The sequence below is a fragment of the Phytophthora sojae genome (assembly GCF_000149755.1).
Source record: "Phytophthora sojae unplaced genomic scaffold PHYSOscaffold_8, whole genome shotgun sequence".
Classification (NCBI taxonomy): domain Eukaryota; phylum Oomycota; class Peronosporomycetes; order Peronosporales; family Peronosporaceae; genus Phytophthora; species Phytophthora sojae.
Window position 1 is genome coordinate 1657961 of NW_009258122.1, and position 21538 is coordinate 1679498.

The window sequence follows — 21538 nt, forward strand, 5'->3', positions numbered from 1 at the left end:
TCGCGTCTCACGCTAATGGAGGTCGCCGACTCCGAGGCGCTGGAGAAGAAGCTGCGTGCCCGACAACGTGGATTGGTCCACCAGAAAAAAGACTCTCTTCGGCTCGAACAAGTTCCGCCAAAAGGCGCCGACCCCGCCGGGAGAGCCGGCGCGTCGCAACTTTGATCCCGACGACTCGGGACGCGATCGTCCGCGTTGTCACCACTGTGGTTCTCGTCGCCATGCTGAGGGAGACTGCTGGAAGTTGTTGACGTGTCAGAAGTGTGGTGGCCAGCACCCGACGGAGCGATGCTTGAGAGTGTGTAAGGCCTGCGGTGACGTACACGAAGCCGGAGAATGCCCGATGGAGGAGTTCTTCAACCAATTGCGCCAGTGGTTTGACCCGAATAAGCACGCGGGAATGCTGCCGCTGACCGCCGAGAAGATGTTAAACTAGGACGCTCGCTGGATTGGAAACCAGTACGAGACGAGCGACCTGTTTCCGTCTATGCATATGCGACCAAGAAGTCGCGAGAGGTGGTTAGTGAGAACCCGACTTCCCTGAACGATAATACATGTGAATCCAACCTGGAACGTACCACGCGAGAACGCGCGCCGCGAATCTCGGCGGTCCGACGTACGACGGACGACGCGTTTGCACGTGAACCACCCCTGGACGAGGTCGACTTGCAACCAGGAGAGCGACGCGGATACTGGAAACATTACGCGCCGCACAAGTGGTACAAGCAGGCCAAAATGCATGGAAAGCTGAACAACCACCGTGCTGTGTTATTGCTCGACACAGGTGCCGAAGTGTCCATCCTGGACACTACCTTTGCTCGTGAGGTAGGCTGCCTGATCGACACGGAGATCACGCAAGAGTGTGTGGGAATTCTTGATGAGACATATTACACGGTGGGGAGAACCAGAGTCAAGATTACCTTGGCTGGGAACTTGGTGTACTACATGCACGTGTCGGCGACTTGGTCTGTGAACACGCAATCCTGGGAATGAACTTCATGGTGCCAGGTGGAGTGCGCATCGACACTGCGGACGGCACGGCGTGCCTCCCCGACGAGGTGCACATCCAGATGATCGGACGAAGACCACTTTACGGTGCACGGATGCACCCGGCCAACCTCAAGACGCCTGTGAGGCTCGAACCAGGGGACACGCATGAAGTCTGGCTGATGCCGGATCGAAACGCGCCGTTCCTGTGGGTAACGCGGGCAGAATCGTGGGTGACTACCTCTGTCAAGGGGAGAGTCGGAAGGAAGACGTACCTACGTGTCACGAACATCGGAGACGCAGCGATAACCCTCGGTGCACATGAAACGCTAGGGTGGTGGACGCCGTCTGACGGCCAGCCTCGGAGCCGTGGGTTTGTCCGACTGGGCTCCCCTCGGTACCAGCAGTGGCAGAATTTGGCGTACGGCGCGACGCGGAGGAGAACTGGATCCCAGCCGAGCTCGACGGACCGGTGACGGATCACCCCTCATACCCGACGCCTAAAGCCATCTTGCGCCCGGAGCCGAGACAACTCGGGATGCGACGCGCCGTGACCCCAGTGTTGGCGGCTGTCGCGGAAGCGCCGAAGGGAAGTGGGGTAGAGGTGCCGCCCGACGACCACAAGTAGAATACGGACGAGGAAGCGGTGGAAGTTGAACCCGATGGGCCTCCGAATGTGGCTGGAAGCGCTGTGATGGAGGAATCGCCTGAGTCAAAACTCGCCGAGCCAAAACTCGACGGACCAAAACCCGCCGAGCCGGAACTCGACGAGGCGGAGCCGGATGAGCAGGAGGAAGACGATGCGGTCCTCATCCACGAGGGGTCCGACCTCTTCGCCGAGGATCTCGAGTCAGAGATGGCAGTGCTGCCAGACCTCTCGCTGACCGCCGAGGTGAAGATCGAGGACTTGAAGGTCGGCATGCCGACTGGACTCCCACCCCAGGAAGCCGCGAGACAAGAAACGCGGCTACGCCAAATCATCTGGAAGCGACGGAAGTGGTTGATCGGCAAGGGCAACGCCTTGCCGCCAGCCGCCCTGGGGGTTGTCTGCGACATCGACGTGGGCGACGCAAAATCCGTCGCGCAACGCGTCCGGAAAATCCCGCCACAGTTCCGAGAGAAGGTCGCCGACTTGATCAAGGGGCTGCTGAGCGCGAGGATGATCCAGAAGTCGAAGTCACCGTGGGCGTCGCCCATTGTCGTGATCATAAAGAAGAACGGCGTCGATATCCGGCTCTGAATTGACTACAGGCTCATCAACGGGCTGACGCAGTTGATGGTTTACCCCATGCCGCTCGTCAACGACTTGCTCGAAGACTTGGACAAGTATCTGTGGTACTGCTCCCTCGACATGGCGAGCGGCTTCTGGGTCGTCCCCATGACAGACCGGGCCCGGCTCATCTCGGCCTTCATCACACCGATGGGACTGTACGAATGGCTGCGTATGCCGTTCGGCCTGTGCAACGCGCCGCAGATTTACCAACGCTTGAGCGACAACGCGCTCTACGGGTTCATGAAGCTGTTCCCGGATGGCAGCACTCGGGGCGTATGGGATGTTGGTCCTCAAGCCCTCGACGTTGAGCCGGTACAAGTAATCCAGAGGGGTCTCATCGGGGCGTTGAGCCGCGTGGTAGTAGCGGCTGGCCATTGACACGCCCTTGCCGCAGTACTGCACACGGAATTGTCCCATCAGCTCGGTCCATGATTTCTTGATCTTCTTGGGCAACTGGAGATATCCATTGGCGCGCAGGGCCGCTCATCAGATGGCTAAACTGCCCGCACACTTCTTCACCCGTCATCCCGTCGCGCCGCGCGGCGGAATTCAGACGGTTGAGCCAAAGTCTGGTTTTCTCTTCGCTGGCGTCCCGTCCTGAGAACTCTTTCAGCTCGGACGATGCTGAGACGCGTACGTGGGCAAGGCCTACGCCGCCGGCTGTCGCCGTCGAGATGGCGGCCGTGGTTCTCGGCGTCCCGATGTCCAAGTCAAACAGGTCGTCGGGGTCCTCGTCCGCGTCGCGTCGAGGTTTGGACCTCGTCGAAGAACGCGAACTGACCGACTCCATGGCTACATCCGCTGCCTCCTGGGGGCGAGCCACCGTGGGTGCGGGATTCGCGGGCGGCTTCGGCCCCGTCGGGATTGCGGCTGTGTCGGCGCGCGGGGTGCTCATTACTGTCGTCTGCAACAGCTTGATGATGGAATCTCTCAAGGCCTTGGGGAGCACTTCCTCGGTGGGTTTCATCACCTCTGTGCGTGCGGGCGCCGCGGATAGCTGCATGACGCGCGGCGGCCGGTTCATGGGCATGCGCTTGGACGACTCGAAACTGCTGTCGGAGTCCACGCTCGACTGGTATCGAGGTGGGGGCGAGGTCGTGGTCGTCAAAGTCTGGGCTGGGCCCGCCGAGGGACCCGGCGCGTCTTGGCCCGTCGCGGAACTCGTCGCGTCTTGTTTGACGGACCCGGCGAGAATCGTCAAGGGCTCCTGCACGACGCTAATCGCGCGCAGCCAAGACTTGAGGTCCCAATCGCACAGCCTCTCCATTTCGAAAGCTCCCAACACGAACCCCGAGTCACGCAGCATCTGGAAGAGAGTCGGCGCGGCGTGGGCGACGCTGGTGAGGCTATCGGAGTCCGGCGCCACGAAGGGACCCGTGAAGTTGCTCATCAGCATGGGCTTGAGGAAGACCAAGATTGGGTCTTGCTCTAGCAGACGGAAGATCTCCGTGCGCGCCACGACGTACCGTACCTCCTCGACGGTGTACTGACGTCCCGTGTCCTTGCCTTGCGGCTGGTACAGCGACTCCTCCGCCAAGTCCGGCGCGCGCAACTTGTTCTTCTTCCTCTTGAGCGACTTGCGCTTCGTGGCTGCCTTGGCGGTGGGTTGTTGTTGGTCGTCAGCCTTTGCAGGCTTCCGACCGGTAGGACCGCGACTTGCGTCGCGGCCCTTCGCGGCTCCCTCTGCGGGAGCCGCATCGGGAACGGCAAACTGTTCTTCGTAGCCCTCCTGGTCGTCCCTGGCCCCGTGGCCTGTCGTGAAGGTTCCCTCAGAGCTCCACGACGCGACAAGTCTTTCACTGTGCTCTCTTGCGGTCGGCGACCTTCCAGCCGACTGCGAACCTGCCTCCGATGCCTCTTGGATCGTTAGCCCGTCATTCGAAGTAGTACTCCCGGGTCGCGGCACCATTGTGGAGTAGCACCTTCGCAGAAATCTCACGAATGAGATCTCGCACAAACTCGGCGCGTCTGGATAGCGGTCGCGCCGAGCAAATTATTCCCGGTTGTTGGAGTAGCGTATCTTCGAAATACAGGCCCAAGTCTTCGCAGGCTTCAGAGTTGGGGGGTTCTTGTGTTGACGCTTGTTCCTTGTCGTAGGACGTCGAGCCTCGGGCGTGTAGCGTTATCGGGCCGGCGTTTCCTCGGCGTTCCCGTCGGGCGTGCGGCGTTATCAGGCCGGCGTTTCCTGGGGGTTGTGCAGCGTTATCGGGCCTACACGGGGTCTTGCGCACGGCGGTTATCAGGCCAGTGCGGTCCTTCGCTTAGGCAGCGCGTTATCGGGCGCCCACCTAAACGGTATACGTTTAACGTGCCTTTATTCCAGCACGGGTCTGTGGGGGGTGAGTACCCGAACCAGCAAACGACGGGGGGCCACGATATCGAGGCGGCTCTACTTGCCGGCGCTTGGTGGTTCCCCTGGAACCTCGGAGAAGACGGGAGGTCTTTGTGGTTCAGAGAAATTTCGGGACTGAGTCCTTACCCTATCCTATGTCCTTGCTACTGGCTACTCTGTACTACTGCTTGCTAAGCCTACCGTTCTGTGCCTATCCTTACTTCTGTCACGCTTGCACTACCGTGCTTCAACCTGATTTACGTGGCGCAATCAAGATCTTACATCGGCGCGTTTTTGGTCGGTGGGGTTAGGGTCGGCGCGTTTTGCAGAACCGGGCGCGCTGGTCGACCCGTCGGATGATTACGCGTCGTACTGGATTCTGGCACCGTGTCTCACGGCCCATGATCACCCACGCCGACTTTCCCGTCGAGCTCGGCCCTGCGTCGCGCCCATCAATCCGCGTCGCGTTCCATCAGCCGCGTCGAGGTCCATCACTCGCGTCCCGCCGCCTTCTTCCTCCGGCGCCCGGCGCGTCCACTTCTTCCGCGGGGTACTACACCACACAGTCCACCAAGGAGGTGAATCCCCTGTCGCGTGACAGGGCCTTGGTGCTGTTGGTGGTGCTCAGCAGGCGAGCTGGGCGCGCGGAGCGATACCTGCGCATGGAGCCCTCGACGGGCCGACCCCGTCAACTCGGCAGGCGACGTGACACCCGCCGCGCATCATGTCGAAGTCACTGGCAAGTGGGCCTGATACCCCACGACGTATGCCTTAACGGAGCTTGCGGAGCGACGACGGCCGTAGATCAAGCAAGAAGTCGGTGTCTACGGGCACGCGTCCTCGTGGCGCACCTCGGGTGCGAGGACTTGATACCCCTCGCGCGACGCCCTCAACGAAGCTCGTGGAGAGAAGACGGCCACGGATCAAGCAACAAGTCAATGGTGTGGGGAAGTGATGCCTCCATGTGAAGCCAACCATTCTACTCGCGGTTCGACACACGCGGATCAAGTAATGCAGTCAGCGCGGCCTGTGCCGCGTGGTGCGACAGTGTGAACCAGACAGTAGCCTCTGCCACGCAGACGCTAGCTCGTAGGGCTCGCTACCAGAGTACCGCACAACACAGCAGAGGCATCAGTGGATGCCAGGGGACGATGACGCTGGAGGAGCGTCGGGTTTAGAGGCCGGCCGACGACGTAAACGAGCGTAGGACGATCAAGGTGTTTTAGAATTCGTTAGTTTTTGTAAAAGCTAAGTGAATACATCTCTCCTTGCAGCCAAAAAAACAAAGATGCCATCATCCGTAGATATACGTAGTTGTAAGATCGGTAATTTATCTGGGCTATCCTGAAACAAAACCTTAAAACGCTTTCTTGATTACAGGATTAATAACTGATCTAGCATCCCTGACCTCCAGCGATAGACATACATGAGGTCGACGGGACCAACGTAAGCGCGGTGACAGTCAACGAATGGACGAATAGTATCAGAGCGAAGGCGACGATGGCGGCGCTGGTGTACTTTGTGTATCCACCGTAGCTTCTTAGCGGCTGGGTATAGAGCTTTTGCCACGATAATATTATTATCGTGGACCAGAGAAGTAGCCCATACTTCGCATATGGAGGCCAGTAGTAAGCACCATTGCGGTCATATTCGGGATGATGGTCAAATAGTCATATTAGTAGTACCTCCGATGCCTCACTACTAATAGTTATAGCCTTCTACTATTATTAAAATACCAGAATTTGGATATAGTAGTATCACTACCAGCCAGTGTACCATAGCCTGATGCAGCGGTTTTAGATCGTCCTGGAGGGGCACCAAACAGACCTTCGTCCACCGCCGGATCCACGCGAGCGGGCACCTTGAAGTGATCTTGACCCCTCGCTGCACGAAGGCCGCACGATGAGTCCCCAGTAGTGGTCCCCAACAGTCTCGTCCCCTCCAGGGCGCCGTTAACCCCGCGCTCCGCCAGCCACGAGTGCACTCATTCACTTTCCAACTCGCCTCGCAAGCATCAAGAGCCCTCTCTCCACCTCCACAAAGCTCATCGAAGCGGAATCCCTTCACCTCCTGCTCGACTATGCGCATCGCTGCTGTTCTGGCCGTGGCGGCCGCGTACGGCGTCTTCGTTGACGCGCTGAGTCAAGACGTTCCTGGTCACTCGATGCTGCGCAATCTCGTCACGGCGGACGAGAACCAGTCGCACCTCGTGCCGGCGCTCTACCTCATGGCGGACAACGCCAACACATGCACCTCGTGGGGTACCGACCTGGCCTGCGTCTTCGGCGACCGTGTCAACAGTTTGAAGCTGGGAGACAGCAGCTGCTTACACGTCCCCATTCCGACGGATAACTACGTCTCGGACAAGCGCAAGAACAAGTTCGACGGCGCCCTGACCGATCCGTACACGGGTGAGCCGTCCATTGAGGTGACGACCACCAAGCAGGGCACGTCGGACAAGAAGTCGACCGGGAGACAGACCTGGAAGGACTACAAGGCCAACGCGCTCGCGATCCAGCAGGGTGCGATCCAGTTCACGACCCCCGGTCTGTATGACACGTCAATCACGGCCAGCGACTACGGCGCTGAAGTCTCGTGCCCCGGGTGCATCGCGATTCTTGACAAGTTCCGTCCGCTGTTTGGAGTGGAATGCCCCTTTCCTGCTGGCTCTTCACTCTCGACCTCACTCACTGGTGCCTCGCTTTCAGAGTTCGCACAGGCGGATGCTCTGTTCGACACTGTCACCGCCGGCTACGAGAACAACGCTGAAAGCGAAGCTCCACCTGCTGGGACGACGTGCGGGAGTTCCTCTGCGCAAGTGTCGTCCATCCAAACGAGCGATCTGGTTGACACCGTGACCTGTTACGCTGACGGCGACTGGCATGACCGTCTGAACGCGCTCAAGGACTTTGAAGCTGTCTTTGCCACGATCGTCACCCAGCAGAGCCTGCCCCTCGGTCCGTACTCGTGGAGGTGCGTGAAGCACAAGGAGATCACGGAGTGGTACGTCCCGTACGCGTGCTCCAACCCCACCGCCTCCGGGTCTTGCGTTGGTCGTGAGGACGAGTGGAGTGTCTGCAGTCTGGACCGTACCATCACGGTGACTGCCGCAGACGTCGCTAAAATCTCGGTGGCGCTCTCGCAGACTGCCAAGGACAACTCGGAGACGGTCATCACCTCGCTGGGATCACCTACTGGCGCTGACAAGGAGACGGACATCTACCGCACGATTCCGTGCACCGAGTTCGCCAGTGCGACCAACACGGACCCGGCCTGCGTGTACAACCAAAAGCTGTCCAAGCTGCTTGCCACCACGACCGATTTCGCCGACTATTTCCCAACCGACCACAACGGCGTCGATGCTACCGATGTGGTCTTTTGGCGCTACAAGCGCTCGGGTGATGACTGGGCCGTGTGGGACCCGACCGCCGACAGCGCGCTATCGTTCACTCTCCCGGAAACTTCAGTCAGCATCGAGGCTTGGACGGCAGTCGGCCAGGTCGGAGCTACGTTCGACTTCAAGGTGAAGCTCTACCTGCACACGTCGTTGGTGTGCGATAACTTCGCTGGTCTATGGACGGCTGTGAGCGGCGCTGAAAAGCCAGGAAGAACCTTCTGCAACGTCCCGGGCAGCGACTTCAGCGTCATGAAGTTCAAGTACGCCACGACCGACATTTTCCCGGTCGATGCACTCAAGTCCAAGGTAACCGGCACGGCCACGAGCGTGGTGTGCACGATGGCGGTCAAGGAGACGGGGGCAGGCGCCACGCAGCCGGTGACGATCCTGGATTCCACCGATGCTGCTATTGATAAGGACTTCTCCATCGAGCTCGTTCACGACCCCAACACTGCACCGTCCACCACTGTCGATGTCACGTGCACATTCACGCGTACGGCTCATACCAACGGCGAAGACGACGACGCGGTGATGCTCGCGGACACTGAGCCGTACACGAAGGACTGCTCGGACGCGTTTACTCTCATCGACTGCGACGAACCGGAGCTGCTGCCTGGTGTCGCGGAGGCCGATGTGTGTGCGGACAAGTGTGCAGGCAACTCGGCTCCCGGCCTGGGTGAGGCGTGTGGCGGCAACATTGTGACCGCCACTGACGCGGCAACGAGCCTCCTCGAGCGCATCAATCCGAACGATCAGACGTGCTGCGCTGACTGTAGCGCGATCAGGTGCCAAGCCGCGGGGGGTTCTTCAACGGCCAAGGCCTGTTTGCCGGTAGCTGAGCGGACGAGTGCGCCGCCGCGGCTGCCGTCTGCTCCGCCGATGCCAATGCAGCCTCTGTTGGCTCAGTTGTCTGCCGCCGAGGAGAAGGTGTTCTCGAGCGAAACGGCGACAGCGCTGCTCGGTGCGAGTGCCATGGTGGCTGTCGTGGCGTTGATTGTCGTGAAGCGCCGCGCTGATGCTGCAGCGCGCGAGAGGGAGGCGGAGGACGCGTACTACCCGCTGCTGGAGTAAGGTGCTCCTGGTGACTTCATAGGTCGACGATACCGGTGACGGCGAGGTGCCTGTTTCGTTGCTGCTCTGTGGCCATGTCGACCTTGTATATGAGCTGAGCTTTTGTCCGATTGTTGGTACGACAATGAGGGCGGTTGTGCGACTTGGTCGAGCTTGTGTAGCAGCTGATCAAGGCAAATACATGTACTTCTTTGCATTCAGAAATGATGGGCTGTTCTTGTTTTGTTGTTGTTGTGAAGCTGATTGATCGTAGTGGAGTTTGTGTCTGTCGAAACCTTTGTCGAAAGGGCCTGGTTATTGCGATCTCGCAGTACCATATCCTAGTAGGGCTCACTTCCATAGCCATGGTCTACACGGGACTTCAGGCGGCCACATAAGAGAGTATAGTTGTTGCGGTAAAACTGCTCTGGCATTTCATTCAGCTCCGAACATGAGCAGGTTCAGCGGCTGACCCATTTGTTACCATCCAGCTTCTCCAGGACGTAGCTCGATTTGGGCGGCTGCTGATACATGTATGGATCCACTGCGACCTTGGTTTCCTTCTGCCCCTCATTCGAGATCACCTATAAAACAGGTATCGTACAAGCCCTATGAGTTCGTACCAAATGATAGGACCCATAGAGCTAACGAACCACTTACCTCTTCCTTGACTCGATATCGCGCAAACTGACGAAACTTCTCCTCCGTCAGTCTTTCGTCGTCACACCGCAACTCGAAATGATCGTCCCGTGGACGGTCAAGGCTGGCGTCTTCCAAGCTATCACCAATTCGGTAGTACAAGTTCCCCTGCACCTTCAGCACACTGTGGACGCTCTTTCCAACACGAAGGATTTCCTCCTCATCCGCCAAACATGGTAGAATTAAGCAGCACTTCAGAACTCCCAAAGGCGAAAGTCCAAGAGATGCGGCACGAGACGATGCAGCCGAGCTTTGGATATGGAGCAGTTCGTCAAAATCTTTCTTGCTAAACCTTACAATGGCAGCAACATCACCGGTTAATACCCTGAAAAAATCAATTCGTGGAAGAGGCTGCAGCGCTAGAACGTACGGCCCACTGCATGCGGTGTGGAATTCAATCGTCTCTCCAAACCGGCTTTTGAATAAATGGGCATGCATCACCGTGCGCCAGATCGTATCCAATTCCCCCACGGGGAAAAAGTAGGCCTGCCACGGTACGACACAAACAAGCAGTGAGATACCTTGCTGAGGCTGAACTAAAACTCCGACTAGTACGCACAAAGAAACCTTGACGCGGAGACTTGTCAGAATCATCAACCCTCTTTCGTTTTTGGCCAAGCGGCGCCTCCGGAGCTGGAGTTGTGGGTGATCCCGAGGAGCTCCAACTCTCTTGGCGAATGGCTGCGCGTGGGCTGCTTCGATTCAGGAGCCGCGATAGAGCAACGCCCTTTTCACTGCATCCACTCCGAGGTGACAGCGGGCTACCGTCGTCTGGCCTGCCGCCCATTTCACCCGAAGGCACTATCGATTGGAGTTTGACGATTGCCTCTGCCTATAAAGTAAGTAAGTAGCCACAATGATCAGATTAATCTCCACTCAACCACCATCGACCTCGCTTGCAACCCAACTCACCTCGTCCAGCTCCTTGGCAGGCTGATTCAACAGCACCACTTTACTATGCGCCAGCTTGCTCAGCGTCGTATTCAGCAGCTCTGCCCACCAAAAGCAAACAAACGTCAGCTCTCACACCACACACAGCCCCCTCTCAACTCAACGTACCGATCATGCTCTTCATCACCACTTGGTCATCAAACGCGATCCAAAAGTCGTCGACTCCAGCTTTCCTCCCCTCGCCCTTACTGATCTTCACCCTCTTCACCAGAGGCGGCGCGACGCCCACTCTAGCCCCCATATCATCCCCAGAGTCGTCGTACATCTCGTCCTCATCTTCATCCTCGTCTTCTTCCTCCTCCGCCGCTTCGTCCTCCTCTTCTTCGTCAAACTGCTGCTCGAACCCAAAGGCCCCGGCGGATCGTCGCACCAGGAACGGAGGGGGCTGAGCAGCACTTTGGTCCGCATTGGCCTCGTCAGTTGCTGCAACGTTGCCTGCAGATGCAGGTGCAGCAGGAGCGGCAACCTCTATAACTTGATCGTCGTCGCCTTCTTCTTCCTGTCGTTGCTCCCCCTGTTCTTCCTCTTCGTGTTCTTCGTCGAGCATGAGCTCCTGCCAGTCGTTCTCCAGCAGCCACGTTGACGCCACCGCCACGCTCTGGTCGCAGACCTCCAGCTGCAACAGACAGGCAAGAAGAGTGTTTAGCTAGGTGTTGAGGGGGCTGTCATAGCGCATCGAGAGGAGCGCTACGCACCACGCGTAGCAGCGCCTCCGTCGGCACAGTCGGGAACACGCCTCGTAGAGTCTCCATGCCTCTTGGATCAAAGTCTTACTGAATGACTGCTTGAAGAGTTCTGCATCCTTTTGGATAGGACCTTGTACAAATGATATTATGTATCTATATCATATTAAGCAGGTCTTTCTATTGTCGCTTTCAAGGATTTTGCGCACTCTATTCGTCTTATCTTCGCGGTGTCACAAATCGTTGTGCATTGCGATCAAATCGTTGCTCAAAGCGCGAATTAGCTGTCACGTCCACAACTTACCTAGCCAAACTGCTGAATGCTGAAGTACTTGACGCTTCGAGAGTAAAAACTATTCCCCATAGTGCAGCGCATAGCGCAGGATTTTCTCGTTGCTGCATTCAAATACTCCATTGAAAAGCTAACTAAAACGCAAGCTTGGCGAGTTGCAAAAACGAATGGCGGATGGTTCAACCGCCATTCGTTGTTTTTCATCGATACCTAACTCGTTGCGCTTCTGGCTATTCGTCCTTCAAATCACTGAACCGTGATCCCGCATAAGTCGTCCTCTAAATCGTCAATATTTAAGCCTCTCCGCCAAAATACATGAAACGCACAATAATTAATGGCAAACATTTTTCTTCTCAAACATCCTCCAGAGCTGAATGGCTAATACAGTAGTGACGTTTGTTTTTTCGTGCTCCAAATTGGCATTAGCCGTCGGACACCCGCTGGAAATGTTGTTGAAAGTCGAAGCAGCAGTCGCGCCGCGGTATTTACCAACAATTTGTTGTTGGATAGATACACCCCGCATTTGTCGGCAACAAGAATACCAGCGCCGGCGCCGGAGCTTCTGTCTACCGCCCGCGGACACGTAGCATGCTACGTGGCCCAAAGCGCGGCGATACATAAGTACATGTATTCAAATACAGCAAGACTGCGACTGGCACTGTGGAAGCTGCGCCCGCAACACCAGCACGAGCCAGTTCGCGACGTGCTTTCGGCAAGTCGAGAACTCGCACGTGAAGAAGCAACCCTAAGTTACGTCGCCACGAGTCGCGTGCGTACTTCCTGCAGCGACACCAGGACTTGGTCAAACACAAAAGCTGAGCTGCATCGTGTCCAGCACAGTCCCCAATGTACCAGCTTCATCGCCGCGAAAGAAATCCTTCACAAGCGTCGAAAGCCTCCGCGTACACAAGCCCCCATTATTTATCGCCAAGGGCATCGTTCGCCGAACACTCCTTTGACCAGCTTGTCAGCAGCAATGTTCATCATCGAGTAAAAAAGCACTGGAAAACGGCCCTTTATCCAGATAGAAACGGGCCGTCCCAGCTGCTGCACTCACAGAGACAGAGTCCCTCTCGCCCGCATACACAGACACGGTCTCAATTCATTCCCTCGGAATACGGCGATGAAGTCGAAGCAGCCCAAGTGGAAGAAGTTCCACTGCCCGCCGCTGTCGGCCTCTCGCCAGGAGCAGATCACGCACGAGGCCAACCGCGCGTGCGACGATCTGCTGCGCTTCTCGGCGGGCGAGGCCTTCAGCAGTCATGACTCGACGCTGGACAGCGACGAGGAGCAGTTCCAGGACGGCCTCAAGTGGGAGTACACGGAGCAGATGGAGAGCGTGCGCGTCGAGAAGGTCAAGGTCAAGTCCGAGAGCAAGAGGGGCGTGTTCTACTTCCGCGGCATCACGCAGGTCGAGGCCGCGCTCGAGGAGATCATGGAGCTCTACGAGGTGGACATGGCGCACTCCAACATGCAGCTCGAGAAGAAGCTGTCGCCCGACATCCTGCACTCGGTCGTGCTCTACCAGATCCTGCCCTACCGCCCCGAGGAGAGCACCGTCTTCATCGGCATCCGCTGGTCGGCCGTGCGCTCGCCCTACGTGCTCGTGCGCAACCGCGACTTCTGCTACCTCGAGATCCAGCGCCGCTTCACGCTGCCCGACGGCCGCCGCGGCTTCGCGCGCTGCCTGCACTCGGTCAAGATCAAGAGCTGCCCCGACATGGAGAAGTCGCACGGCTTCGTGCGCGGCAGCATGTACCGCTCGGGCATCGTCTTCGTCGAGAGCAAGCGCGACCGCAAGACGCTCGACCTCGTGCAGGCCGTGTACACGGACCTCAAGGGCAACGTGCCGCAGTGGGTGGCGGCCAAGGGCCTGCGCCAGCGGCTCATGAGCCTCGAGCACCTCAAGAAGTACGTCAGCATGAAGCGCGTGGCCAACCAGACGTTCGCGCGCCGCAGCCAGCTCATGGCCCCGGGGAAGGTCAAGACGTGCTTTGTTTGCGTGGACGACATTGGCACGTTCAAGAGGAGATACAACTGTCAGAAATGCGGCGAGGTACGAAGACGACGGAGACGGAGGAGGAGGAGGAGGAGGAGAGTGGCGGTGTCGAGCGAGGAGGACGGCTACAGCGCGGTGGCGACAGCTGAGGCGACGCAACTTCGGCTGGGCTTGTTGTTGCTGCTGCTGTGCCTCCTCACGGCTCTGAGCTTGTTTGGGGCGTTGGGTCTTTATTAACGCAACGCTTTGTGTGTTTGCTCTTTGCTGCCTTGTCTTTTGTGTGCGTGCAGGTCATTTGCGGCCGCTGTAAACTAACTATCAACGCGGACATCCCCGTGGTGGGCAAGATGAAGCTCACAATCTGCAGCTTGTGCTCGCTGGCCATCAACCGCAGCGCGCTGCCGGACAACAACAGCAGCGACGACAGCGGAGGCCTGGGGCATCGCCCCTTCTCGGCCACGCAGCAGCCGACGTACCAGCACCGCGACTGCGACGACGAGGCGCCCGTGCGCAAGCGCGCGCTGAGCCTCAACTCGTTCCACACAGCCAACTTTGACCACACCTCGCTGCAGAGTTCAGTACTGGCGCGCGAGTTCTAGTGGTGGCTGTCTGGCCATGTAGGCCAGTTCAGCAGAGCTGAGGCGCCGAGATTCGATGCGCGGTGTAGGGTCCAGAAATCGCGCCCCGGTGTTCAGCGCGCCATTGGACTCGAATCGACTCGGCTACCACGTCAAATTGAAGTCTCCGCATAGCAGGTTGAGTACGGTAATGGGACAGTTTTGCCACTCATATCTCGCGTCGACGTAGCTCGGACCTCTGCAGCATGTAATCCAAGCATGTACGAAGGATGTTGCAGCTCCATCAAGAGCGGTACAGACAACGACTTACAAAGCCGGCATGCTTACAGTAATGCCATCCTCCTATATAAAAACAACGATAAATTCCCTCCCGTCAAATCTGTAAAAACTGTCATAAAACACACGGTGTGTTGCATAAAGTACACAAAGAAAGCATATAAAGTACACAAAACCAGATGGTATACAAAGATGAAGTCATTTGATTGAATCTGATTGGCTGGTTTGCTCATGCTAAGCTTTGCTTGACTTCGTCTGCCGGCTTTTCGTGTCTGCCGGCTTTGTAAGTCGTTGTCTGTAATGCGATTGAAAATACACACCGATAGTTTGTACAAATACTGAAGTGAGTTCCAGTGCGCCGGTAGATAAGGATAAAACGTTGGAGACCCAGGCCACTGCTGGCTGTGTACCTATTTTGACGAAAAAGTGAGTTTTGGATTATGTGTGTGAAGATCTGCATTGAAGCACAAGTAGTAACACGACTATCATAGCAGGAACTACTGAAGCAAAGGGAAAGGAAATGAACACGCCAAAGTGAGCGGGGGTTCCTGGTCTCAGCCGAGGAGCGGGTAGTAGGCATCGTCCACGACCGGAGCACGCGCGTTCCGGCGCTTGACGACCACCAGCGTCACGCCAGCGACCAGAGCCGTCACGCCCAAGAACGCCACAAGCACCGACGGCGTCGATGTGGCCTGTTTCCACTCGGTCTCGCCCCGCAACGCCATCACCAGAAGCTCACGCGCGGTCGCCGGCACACAGCGCTGCACGCCATCAGTCTCGCTTGATTCAGGCAGCGGCTCGCAGGCCAGCGTCGTGCTGCACTCGGCACAGCACTCGCCTGCCAGTGTCTTCTCCTGGGTCACCGAGTTCACAGTCGTGAAGACGCTTCCCAGGCAGGCCTCGAACGGCCCGGGCGTTCCCGAGGGCGACAGACACTCGCCAGCCTTGCACACCTCCTCTTCGCCGTAGGTCTCGACCACCGGCCGATCGCACGCGGTGATCGTGAACGAGTGCGGGCACGTCTCGACCTTCTCGGAGCCATCGAAGAACGTGAAGGTGAAGTCGCACTTGACCTGGACGTCCGTGTTTTCAGAGGTCTCCGCGTCGTGCACCAGCTCGAGCGCCAGCTCCTTGGACACTTGGAAGTGGCCATTAGCTCCCGGGGTCCATGACAACGGCACTTGACCCTCTGTGACGGATTTCACAGCTCCCGACTCGGCCAGCGTCACGTAGCACTTGACGTCCGTGTACTTGCCCTGAACCGTGCCCTCGTCGTGGGTCAGACCCGAGTGAAGCTCGTTGTCGTACGCGAACTGCATCAGCACGAAGTCGCTGTCGGGGTACGCGCAGATGTGCGACTCGACAGTACGTGGGTACGCAGTGAGCTCCGACCACAAGCCGTTGAAGCCCGAGCAGATATTGCGCAGGCTGTGAGGGTGCAGCACCACCGTGAAGGAGTCTGCGAGCACCCGGCCGCAGTGCGTCCAGGCCTCCACATACACCTCCGTCGAGGGCTCAGTGAATGTCAGCACCGCGCTATCGTCCCACGAGGTCCAGGACTCGATGCCCACAGTGTAACGCCAGAACACGTAGTCGTCGACGTCGTAGGTGTCGGGCACCGACACGCCCCAGTCGGACGAGTGTTCGTAGAGCTCTCCCAGCGTCGGAGTGTACTCGCAGCCCTGGCTGAACGACGTGCACGTAATGCTGTGGTGAATGTCCTTGGGGCCAGGCGTAATGGCGGTGGGAAGTCCAGCGATGGTCGCCGTCGTCTTCTCATTGGCGACCTCCGTGATGCCGGCCGTGACCGTGACGAGACTCGAAGCGGGCATCTGGAGGCAGTAGCTGAACGCGCACGAGTCCGACGTGGCGGTCTTCTTCTCGGTCTCTTCGGCAGCCGTGCCGCACTGGTAGGCGTAGTAGTATTCCTGAAGCGTGATCGACTTGGAGCAGCAACGAGTGCACTGCAGCGTGTTCCTCTCCAGGTCCGTGAGCGAGAGCGGGCTCGCGCTCGGCACACCATCCAGCAGATTGGTCACGAAGTCGTTGTCGAAGCACGTGGTACCGACAGACGCCAACTGCGACGGAGACGACGCGAAGAAGTCCTGCATTGAGGCGGAGCTCTCGTCGCAACGCTCGTTCGCACCCGTGACGGCGTCATACTCACCATTGTTAACGACATTGTCAGCGCTGTGGAAGGCCGCGAACGTTGCCTCCTCCGCAATCGCCGCCTCAAGGTTGTCCGTGGAGTACAGCGCCGGCGTGTCTTGCTCATCAGTCGTCTTGCACTGGTCCTTGGCGGTGGGCGGGAAGTCGTCGACAATGGCGATGCAGCCCGTGCATGAAGCAGGGTAGCGGTAGTTCGTCGCAGTCAGCGACAAGTCAAAGACACCGAATGAGCTGAAGGTGACCTCGTTCTCGAGATTCTCAGGGGTGAGCGCGAAGTCCTTCCACGACGCCTTGTGGGTCACGCCGACGAGATCGCCCTCTCTGGTTGCGGTGATCGACACCACCGGGTCAACCTTAGTTGCGTCGTTCTCGTTGTTGCGTCCGTCGTTTACGTAGCTGTCCTTGGGCACGGGGGCGTGGACCTTGCAGTCCTCCTTGAGCGTCAGGTAGTCCTTCTCTGGGTCGGTCCATGCGCATGCGATACCGGCGTTGTTCTCCTTCCAGTAGCACGTAGGCACACACACGCCGTCCTCAGCGTGCTCTCCCTCGGGGCACGAGCAGACACCGTTCACGAGCGACTGGTACGGCGGGCACTTGCATTCACCATCGACGAGCTCCTGGCCACCGATGCATTGGCACACACCAGCAGAGACTTCCGTTCGACCACCGTCGCAAGTGCAAACTCCATTCACGAGTGACATCAGCGCCGGACATGTGCACTCGCCATCCTCAAGGGTCTGTCCACCGGTGCAAGCACAGACGTCGCCCACGATCGACTGACCGCCGGTGCACTGGCAGTCACCAGGGGCGACTTCAGTTCGACCTCCATCGCAGGAGCACACGTTGTCGGCAAACGACATGAAGGATGGGCATACGCATTCGCTGTCGAGAAGATGCTGCCCACCGACGCATGCACAAACGCCGTCCACGACTGCCTGGCCGCCGGTACACGCACACTCGCCAGGTCTGACTTCCGTCCGGCCGCCGTCACAAGTGCAAACGCCGCCCACGAGCGACATATACGCCGGACATGTGCACGCATCATCGACAAACAACTGGCCGCCGGTGCACGCGCATTCTCCATCCACGAGTTCCTTGCCACCGGTGCATTCACACACACCAGCAGAGACTTCGGTTCTGCCGCCGTCGCAAGTGCACACACCATTGACGAGCGACATCAAGGCCGGGCATGTGCATGCTCCGTTCTCAAACACCTGGCCGCCGGTGCACGCACATTCTCCAGCCACGATCTCCTTGCCACCAGTGCACTCGCAGATACCGGGGTCTACTTCAGTTCGTTTGCCGTCGCAAGTACAAGTGCCGCCAACCAGCGACATCAACGACGGACAGGTGCACGCGCCATTCTCAAACAACTGCCCACCAGTGCACGCACACTCTCCCTCCACGAGTTCCTTACCGCCAGTGCACTCGCAGATACCGGGTTTTACTTCAGTTCGTCCGCCGTCGCAAGTACAAGTGCCGCCAACCAGCGACATCAGCGTCGGGCACGTACACGCGCCGTTCACGAGCAATTGCCCACCGGTGCAAGCACACACATCATCCACGATCTCTTGGCCGCCGTTGCACTCGCACACACCGGTATCAACCTCGGCCCGGCCACCGGTGCAAACGCAGACTCCGTCCACGAGCGCCATATACTGAGGGCATGTGCACACACCGTCTTCGAGAGACTGGCCGCCAGTGCACTCACACTCACCAGGTCGGACCTCCGTTTGCCCACCAGTGCAAACACAGGTATCATCGTCCAGCACCTGCTGAGTCGGGCACGAGCAAACGCCGTCGACCAGAATCTGGTTGGTGGGGCACGTACACTCTCCGTTGGTAAGTGACTGGCCACCAGTGCATGTGCAGGAACCATCGACGATCTCTTGGCCACCAGTGCACTCGCACACCCCAGTAGACACTTCAGTCCGACCACCGTCACAGCTGCAGGCGCCGCCCACCAGCGACATATACTGAGGACATGTGCACGCGCCATTCTCGAACAACTGCCCACCGGTGCAAGCACAAGATCCATCCACGATTTCCTTACCGCCGGTGCACTCGCACACACCAGTAGATACTTCACTTCGCCCGCCGTCGCAGGTACAAACACCGCCCACGAGAGACATTAAGGACGGGCATGTGCACGCACCGTTCTCAAACACTTGGCCACCGGTACACGCGCACTCCCCGGCGACGATCTCCTTGCCGCCAGTGCACTCGCATACACCGGCAGACACTTCAGTTCGACCGCCATCACAAGTGCAGACGCCGCTCACTAGTGACATAAGCGAGGGACATGCGCACTCTCCGTTCACAACCACTTGTCCACCGGTGCACGCGCACTCTCCGTCCACGATTTCCTTGCCACCAGTGCACTCACACACGCCAGTAGACACCTCGGTTCTACCGCCGTCGCAAGTGCAGACGCCGTTGACAAGCGACATCAAGGCCGGGCACGTACATGCTCCGTTCTCGAACAACTGCCCACCGGTGCACGCGCACTCTCCGTCCACGATCTCCTTGCCGCCAGTGCACTCGCAGATACCGGGGTTAACTTCCGTTCTGCCGCCGTCACACGTGCAGACGCCGTCTACGAGTGACATAAGCGAGGGACAAGTGCATGCACCGTTCTCAAATACTTGACCACCAGTACACGCGCACTCTCCGTTGACGATTTCCTTGCCACCAGTGCACTCGCACACACCAGCAGATACTTCACTTCGACCGCCCTCACACGTGCACACGCCACCGATAAGAGACATCAGCGTCGGGCATGCACAAGCGCCGTTCTCGAACACTTGTCCACCGGTGCAAGCGCACACGTCGTTCACGATCTCCTTGCCGCCGGTACATTCGCACACTCCGGTTTGGACCTCAACTCGGTCACCGGTGCAGACGCAGACTCCGTCCACGAGCGCCATATACTGAGGGCATGTGCAGACGCCGTCTTCGAGAGACTGGCCGCCAGTGCACTCACACTCACCAGGTCGGACTTCCGTTTGGCCACCAGTGCAAACACAAACGTCACCATCCAGCGCCTGCTGACTGTGGCACGAGCAAACGCCGTCGACCAGAATCTGGTTGGTGGGGCACGTACACTCTCCGTTGGTCAGTGACTGGCCACCCGTGCACGTGCAGGCACCATCGACGATCTCTTGGCCACCAGTGCACTCGCACACGCCCGTACTAACTTCAGTCCGGCCACCGTCGCAGGTGCAGGAGCCGCCCACTAGTGACATCAACGCTGGACACGAGCACTCGCCGTCCTCGAACAATTGTCCTCCAGTGCACGCGCACTCTCCGTCCACGATCTCTTGGCCGCCGGTGCACTCACACACGCCAGTGCTAACTTCGGTCCGTCCGCCGTCGCACGTGCAAACGCCGTGCTCGAGCGACATGAGCGACGGACATCTGCACACGCCGTCGACGAGCGTCTGTCCTCCAGTGCACGCGCACTCTCCGTTGGCGATCTCTTGGCCACCCGTGCACTCACAGACATCGGGCCTCACCTCAGCTCGGCCTCCATCGCAGGAGCACTCGCCGTTCTTGAGCGACATGAGCGCGGGGCACGCGCACACGTCGTTGGCGAACAACTGCCCGCCAGTGCACGCACACACGCCGTCCACCAGTGAGCGGCCGCCGGTACAAGTGCAAACGCCGTCCACGAGCTTTTGGCCGCCGGTACACGCGCACACTCCGTCCACGAGGGTTTGACCCCCAGTGCACGCGCATACGTCGTTGACCATTGTCTGGCCGCCAGTGCACATGCACTTGTCCCCGACGAGCTTTTGGCCGCCAGGACACGTGCAGACGCCGTTCACGAGCTCCTGGCCGCACGTGCAGGCACACGAGCCGCCGACGAGCTCCTGGCCGCCCGTGCACTTGCAGACTCCGTTGACGAGCTGTCGGCCGCCGGAGCAGCCGCACACGCCTGGGGCAATCTCAACTTGGAAGCCGGGGCACTTGCACTCGCCGTCCTCGAGCGTCATACCGGTCGGGCACGAGCACACACCGTTGATGTTCGAGAGCCCCTCGGGGCACAAGCACTGGCACTGGTTCTTCTCGCGGCACGAGACGCCGTGCACGGGCGTGGGGCAGTCCACGCGGTTGCGCACGGATTGAGTCAGCGCCGAGCTCATCTTGTTGATGTTGGTGATGACGATGTCCGAGTCCAGCACGGCGCAGTCCCGGGCCGCACACACGCGGATCACGATGGCTCCGGCCACGGAGGACTTGGTCTTGCCCTTGAGGATCTCGATCTGAGGCGGGCGCGCGAGCGGCGCGGCCACCGCCGGGGCCGCTTCGTCGTCATCGTCGCCGTAGCTGGAGGGGCACGACTCGAACTTGATGGAGAACTTGCTCGAGTCGAACTTGGCGTTGGACACGGGCCACGTGGCCGAGTAGAGCTTGGACAGCTCCGTGGTCGTGAAGCACTTGGACGCGGTCACCGTGAGCTTGTAAGACTCCGACACGGCGCACGGCCAGTGGTCGGAGGTGGCGAGGGTCATGAGGTCACCGCGGCCGCCAATCGTCGCGTTGCCATGATGGCGCTTGGAAGCCGCCGGCGCCGCCAGCACGGCCGCGAACGCGCTCAGCAGGGCGAAGGCGCGCATGATTCGGAACCAAGGACGAGACTAACTGGAGTGGAATGCAGGTAGGCAGGGGCTTGGTCGAAGAGTGAGGGGCAGAGCACGCTCGAGGCAAATTGCGGAATGGAGATATGAGTGAGCGCTACGACGGCGGAACCCGGGAGACTTAGAGACGCGAGCGATCTTCATGGCCGACGGGTAGGAGGAGGCGCGTCGCTTTGCCTGCCTTCCAGCGTGGAAACGCCTCAGATATCGGA

At 58.9% G+C, this 21538-nt stretch overlaps 7 protein-coding genes across 7 annotated transcripts; 4 read left to right on the forward strand and 3 right to left on the reverse strand.

Annotated features, from left to right (window-relative positions):
• Positions 1-15: 15 nt before the first annotated feature.
• On the forward strand, positions 16-2227 carry PHYSODRAFT_337636 (hypothetical protein; the record flags this gene model as incomplete). The annotated part of the gene is made up of 6 exons (XM_009535314.1): positions 16-75; positions 113-426; positions 525-825; positions 903-1302; positions 1347-1585; positions 1616-2227. The coding sequence occupies 6 exons, from the start codon at positions 16-18 to the stop codon at positions 2225-2227; spliced, it is 1926 nt and encodes a 641-aa protein (XP_009533609.1).
• A 41-nt stretch (positions 2228-2268) lies between these two features.
• Positions 2269-4169, reverse strand: PHYSODRAFT_337637 (hypothetical protein; the record flags this gene model as incomplete). Its single annotated transcript, XM_009535315.1, has 3 exons — positions 2269-2394; positions 2468-2713; positions 2772-4169. 3 exons carry the CDS (start codon positions 4167-4169, stop codon positions 2269-2271), a joined length of 1770 nt encoding a protein of 589 aa, XP_009533610.1.
• Positions 4170-4993: 824 nt separating this feature from the next.
• PHYSODRAFT_337638 (hypothetical protein) lies at positions 4994-5560 on the forward strand (the record flags this gene model as incomplete). The annotated part of the gene is made up of 1 exon (XM_009535316.1): positions 4994-5560. One exon carries the CDS (start codon positions 4994-4996, stop codon positions 5558-5560), a length of 567 nt encoding a protein of 188 aa, XP_009533611.1.
• A 1112-nt stretch (positions 5561-6672) lies between these two features.
• PHYSODRAFT_520656 (hypothetical protein) lies at positions 6673-9060 on the forward strand (the record flags this gene model as incomplete). The annotated part of the gene is made up of 3 exons (XM_009535317.1): positions 6673-7410; positions 7660-8820; positions 8881-9060. 3 exons carry the CDS (start codon positions 6673-6675, stop codon positions 9058-9060), a joined length of 2079 nt encoding a protein of 692 aa, XP_009533612.1.
• A 645-nt stretch (positions 9061-9705) lies between these two features.
• Positions 9706-10002, reverse strand: PHYSODRAFT_418385 (hypothetical protein; the record flags this gene model as incomplete). The annotated part of the gene is made up of 1 exon (XM_009535318.1): positions 9706-10002. A coding segment is annotated over one exon (297 nt), but the record flags the coding sequence as incomplete, so codon positions are not given.
• Positions 10003-12787: 2785 nt separating this feature from the next.
• PHYSODRAFT_563719 (hypothetical protein) lies at positions 12788-14616 on the forward strand (the record flags this gene model as incomplete). The annotated part of the gene is made up of 2 exons (XM_009535319.1): positions 12788-13720; positions 13954-14616. The coding sequence occupies 2 exons, from the start codon at positions 12788-12790 to the stop codon at positions 14260-14262; spliced, it is 1242 nt and encodes a 413-aa protein (XP_009533614.1). The 3' UTR covers positions 14263-14616.
• Positions 14617-15071: 455 nt separating this feature from the next.
• PHYSODRAFT_519419 (hypothetical protein) lies at positions 15072-21305 on the reverse strand (the record flags this gene model as incomplete). Its single annotated transcript, XM_009535320.1, has 4 exons — positions 15072-16424; positions 16587-17642; positions 18438-18572; positions 19686-21305. The coding sequence occupies 4 exons, from the start codon at positions 21303-21305 to the stop codon at positions 15072-15074; spliced, it is 4164 nt and encodes a 1387-aa protein (XP_009533615.1).
• Positions 21306-21538: the final 233 nt, after the last annotated feature.